Source organism: Cryptotermes secundus, unplaced genomic scaffold (genome assembly GCF_002891405.2).
Source record: "Cryptotermes secundus unplaced genomic scaffold, Csec_1.0 scaffold2346, whole genome shotgun sequence".
NCBI lineage: Eukaryota > Metazoa > Arthropoda > Insecta > Blattodea > Kalotermitidae > Cryptotermes > Cryptotermes secundus.
This window is the reverse complement of record NW_019743195.1, coordinates 170,334-175,949: the sequence shown is the minus strand read 5'-3', so window position 1 is coordinate 175,949 and position 5,616 is coordinate 170,334. Positions and strand designations below refer to the sequence as shown.

The 5,616-nt window shown below is 39.6% G+C and overlaps 1 protein-coding gene across 5 annotated transcripts in view; it reads right to left on the bottom strand.

The window, feature by feature from the left end:
* The window catches only part of LOC111874098, an 18,143-nt gene that overhangs the window by 6,939 nt on the left and 5,588 nt on the right, over positions 1–5,616 (bottom strand). For all 5 annotated transcript variants that reach the window (XM_023869320.2, XM_023869319.2, XM_023869318.2 and 2 more), the window contains one exon: positions 2,900–3,113. In XM_023869320.2, coding sequence (XP_023725088.1) covers positions 2,900–3,086 — 187 coding nt within the window. In that variant the 5' untranslated portion in view covers positions 3,087–3,113. The remainder of the gene's footprint in view (positions 1–2,899; positions 3,114–5,616) is intronic.

Genomic DNA, 5,616 nt, shown 5'->3' with positions numbered 1-5,616 from the left:
CGTGCCGTAAATCTACGACACGGGACCCACGGCTTGAAGTCCCTCCCGGAGGACTTGTTCCCTGAATTTTTCCGCCCTTAAATATTCCACGACCTCCTCCGGGTTTGAACCCACGTACCTTGAGTCATGAGGTGGGAACGTTACCCCTAGACTACGGAGGCCGCTTAGCTCAAGCGGTTAGTCGCTGGCTTCCCACCGCGGCGGCCCGGGTTCGATCCCGGGTCTGGTCATGTGGGATTTGCGCTGGGGCTGGTTTTCTCCGAGTACTTCGGTTTCCCCTGCCAATCTTCATTCCATCAATTGCCCCACAATCACCTTCACGTATCATCTGGGGCTGGTACAATAGGCCAGAAATGGCCGCAGTACAAGGGACTTAGTCCCACCCCACTAGCAATAAAAAAAACGTACTAGATACGCGTTAGGCTCGCAACACGACTGACGGTTAAAGTACACATACACATACACATACACATACACGATAACAACCAGACTGTTACGGGGAAGTTTCTTATGTCAACCGGAGAATAAACTGGGAAATACAGAAGAAATGATTCCGTTAAATCGAGGAGTAAGTTTCTTACACACAGGCCATTTTCTCTGGTGGCATATTTTACCAGAACCTCTTTTCCCGAAACACAAAATTATAAATTAACTTTTCAGTAGAATTAAAAGCTGAAAATATACAAAATGACATTAAATCATTTGTGATGTATGGACGTGAAACATGGTTCGTGTGAAAAGGATCAAGTTATGCTGAGTACGTGGAAAGAAATATTGTGAGGAAGATTTATGGAGTAGTAACGTAAATAAGGGGTTTGGAGAATCACAATTGACGAGAATAAAACCTCTGCCCGTATAGCAGATATTAGTAGAGTATCGAAATTATTGGGACACGATATCAGAATCGATCAAATAGTGATGACTAAAAAATGTAATCCAGGTCAAAAGTAGAGAAGAGGCGGAAAGTGAGATGTCTGCAAGATGCAGAGAATGATTTACGGGCTGTGAAAGCGAAGGGTGGAAGGAAAAGGTAAATAATAGAGAAAAACAAGCATCGTAGAACCAAGGAGTAAATAACTAGTTTAATAAAATTAGTTTATATCTCAGAAATATATAACGATAAATATTTTTCATGTAAGTTTCTAATCCTCATCACTTTCGATTAAATTGGCAGCCTTGAAGCCTACGGCGACACCTTTAGCTCCTATTTGGCACATAATATTTTCTAGATAAAAATAACAACAGAGAACTGACAGTAAACAGCGTTGTGATACTTTCATCTGCGTAGAAGTCTGAATTAATTTAATCTAAAACCAAGATTAGACGAAAGACAGAAGTATAGCAACGGCACTTACAGAAACATGACGTTTTTTATCCGCATTTAACGAATTTCCTGTCAAAGAAACAACATGCATCGCGTGGAGTTACCGTTAAAGCACGCAAGATCGATTTTTTTTTCCGAGATATAAGTCATTGACTCCTTTTAAATGGTGATGCTGTGTGTCATCTTAGATTTTGCGAACTGCTTTAAAACTATTAAAAAATGCTGCCCTACAAAAGTTAATACTATGAAATACGTTCGCAGAGTTTATTATATATTTATCACGTTGAAATCTACGATATACTTCCGAAAGCACGTTTAACATTTCTCTTAGAATTATTTTCTTCTAATTAATACAAAATAAAAGAATTCAATTCATACCTCACAGGAAACTCGTTACATCTATGCTACAAAGACAAACCGGTTAATGTTCTTTAGGAAAACAATCGTTGTTTGTGCGAACCATACGAAGCACATAAATGCATTGTATGGACACAATACAGAGTTCTAGTGTGTCAAAGTGGTCGGTACACATAATGACCACGGGGCTTTGAAGGATTAATGGAAGTGGTAAGAGCATAAAATTTATGCGCCTGTGCAACTTTTCCTCCTTCTGCCCATTAACTTTATTAATGTAGTGTTCTTATTGCTCATTAGCTCCGTCAACAATATATTTCTAAGTACAGAAAATAAAGATCGTATAAAACGCATATAGAAAATTCGTGTGCTGCAGGCTGGAATAAGCATTCTCATTTTTTCTATTTTTACTGGGTGCTTTCATAGAGTGCTTCAAATGAAAGAAAAATGGGTATATTATGTCAGTATTTCCTTCCATCTCCACGTTTCTCCACAGAAATTACTGAAAGGATGTCGACGTATTTTCGAATTTGAGTTTTGCCAATTCTTACCAAATAAATTTAATTTTGGTTCGGCATAATTCATGTTTTACGCAGACACTGCCTTCTAAAAGAAGTTATTGAAGGAGAGATAGAAGGGCGGATAGAAGTGACAAGAAGACGAGGAAGAAGACGTAAGAAGATGCTGGATGACCTTGGGGACAGAAGAGGATACCGTCATTTGAAGGAGAAAGCTCTAGATCGCATTAAGTGGAGGAATTGTTTTGGAAGAGACTATGGACCTGTCGTCTGACAGATTACTGATGATGATGATGATGATAATTCACACGAAGCTCAAATTAATCTTATCATCCCTCTCCTAAAAAAAGCTGACTCCTCTCTTCCAAACTCCATGGCATCATTTCTCAGATGACCATAATGTTATGACTCCGAATATTTGGATTTTATATTGCACTGAAGGATGAACCGTTTATGAGTGTCATATAAACTACGGATTTTACAGGATTCATAAGAACCAAAACGAATTTCATCCAAGAATTTCAATTCAATTTCCCCAATACTAAATTTAATCTAAATCTACCAAATAATTTTAAAGATAAAAATATGAGGGCAGATAGATGGGCAAATCAGACCCTATATTCGCTCATTCTGAATACAATAATATATTTATTCAAGTTGTAAGAACAAGAGACATTAAAAATAGAGCATGCGCATACAGTACCATACAAAACCAGTTTCTTAAGGTTTTTCTGTCCAATGATTTCTTGTATGTTGCTTGTCATGAAGAAGTGCCATTCTCCAATCTCCAGGATAACAATGTTCACTACATTTATAACGAGGATGGACAACGTAAGAAATAGCAGGGCCTCCTGCTTCTTGGCTGTCAGGTCCCCAATGCAAGACAGCATCGCTCCACCAATTCCTACAACAATGTTCTGAAACGAAAGACAAAACAACAATGAATAAACTTATAGCTTGAGATGAAACACTTTCGATGAAACCTGAAATTAAGAGGATGGGAAAGAGAGAATTCTTTCGTTCAGCGGTCTTTCCTGTGTTTCTGTCTGATTATTAGACGACCGTAAGAGGTTACTGCAACCAAAATAGCTACACATATCTACCGCTATTTCAATGCTTGGAAACTGTTTAATTCACACATGCGTCACACACACACACACACATATAATCATAAGCTTCTCAAAGAAAATAATCGGTTTCATTGTTTTCATTTAACAAGTATTTTCAGTGACACTTCTCTCGTTAATGGGGTGTGTATTCTGAAGATTTAGGTAAATTTTATTTATTTACCTACCCATTCATTTTGCTAAAGAGCAGGCCTATATTCATTCAAACAATACAACACTGCTGAATAAGAAATGTACATTGATAATATTTCTATAATCAATTTCATTATTTTAGCAAAGTTTATTTTAACAAAATCCAGGACGAATAACAAGAGTTTTCGCTAGAAGGCCTGTTTAATACTGTTTTGGGTTTCTGATTTTCCTTCCTCAAATAGAATAGCTGCTTTCCTGCCTTTTGCGGTAAATGAAACACAATTTTACGAATTAAAATTGAAGGGAGTGAAAACTACTGCTGCCCTCTGAAAATGGCAGTAGCATGTTCCTTCGAAATATTAGGACTCATCTTCCGAGCTCAGTTGTGTCACATCCCAGAGGACAGCAAATTTCATAGTTACGGCCGTGAAAACCTCAAATCTTACATGAAATGGGTTACTCTAAATAGTCCATTACGTCAGGACTGGAAATCGCTGGAAGTTCAGTTGATTGGTGAGTATGGTAAGTCGAGTTCGGAGGCAGGTAGTCCGAGACAGTCACCCACTGGCGGGAAGCCCCCACCGTTTGAAGCCTTTGAGTAGCAACACCGAGCCTGTCGTGAGATGGGCGCCAGCCAGCGAGGGCCGGAGCCGTGGAACACGTAGGCTTTGGGAGTGTTACCAGGCACAACCGGTGAAGACATAGAAGAAGAATTATAAGACTTATTGCGTGCTGTAGTTATTTGTTAAATATATAGATCATGAAATTATTATAATTAATTGCAGTTCGCGTATCAAAAGTCCAATAAATCCAATCACCGATCCGAACTCGGAGTCTAGTCACCTAATATGTGACAACATAGAGTAGTTCATTTTTTTTGTTTTAACATTATCTTTCAAGATTTGATTCTACCCCGAAATAGTACTTCATAGTACTATAACAAACTGATCGATACTAATGTTGAGAATTCAGTCTGTGGTAACTAACTTATATCTGGATGCCGAAGATTCTGTTCCAGGGAACATCAGGAGCTCTTCTATTGCCTAGAATGATTCTTAGGGTCTATGCAAACGCCTATCCAGATCTCGTACCCCCGGGTGTAAAACACAGCATGTACGTGAAACTGGCTACCAATATTCATCCGGTTCGAGGTATAGATTAAGCGAAGCTTGTCTGGGTTGCTATGGCGTGGTGCTTAGGACAGAGGAAGCTACATTCACCTTCGTGTATAAAGTTCCATGTAGTCTATGTACAATGATTCACCAGTCGGGCCGCGCCATTGCTCAAGCGGGTAGTCGCTGGCTTCTCACTGCGGCGGCCCGGGTTCGATCCCGGGTCTGGTCAAGTGGGATTTAAAGTGGACAAAGTGGCGCTGGGGCAGGTTTTCTCCGAGTACTTCGGTTTCCCCTGCCAATCTTCATTTCACCAATTGCTCCACAATCACCATCACCTATCATCTGGGGCTGGTACAATAGGCCAGAAGTGGCCGCAGTACAAGGGGCTTAGTCCCACCCCGCTAGCAATAAATAATAATTCACCATTCAGTTTCACTGTACTAATATATTTCGTTGGGCCGTCATATTTGTTTATTTAAGATATGTGCTTATTTATGGTGTCAAGGCTGGAAATATAACGTCGTCAGTAATGCAGACTCATTCATTCATCTGTAATCTGTCAAGACGACAGGTCCACAGTCTCTTCCAAAACAGTTCCTCCACTTGATGCGATCTAGAGTTTTCTCCTTCAAATGAAAATATTCTCTTCTGTCCCCAAGGTCATCCAGCATCTTCTTACGTCTTCTTCCTCGTCTTCTGGTCATTTCTATCCGCCCCTCTCTCTTTCCTTCAATAACTTCTTTTAGAAGGCAGTTACCGCGCAAGATATGACCAATCCAATTAGCCTTCCGTTTTCTTATTTCGTGTAGGATATTCCTCTGCTCACTGACTCTAAATAACATTTCTTCATTTCTCACATAATCGGTCCAACTGATCTTCTCCATCCTTCTCCAACACCACATTTCGAAGCTTTCCAGGTGTTTCTGATCTACTGCTCTAAGTGTCCGAGTTTCAACCCCATATAAAGCAATGCTCCAAATGTAGCATTTCACTAGTTTCTTTCTCAAATTTAAGTCCAATTTGCTGGCGAAAAGATTCTTCTTCTT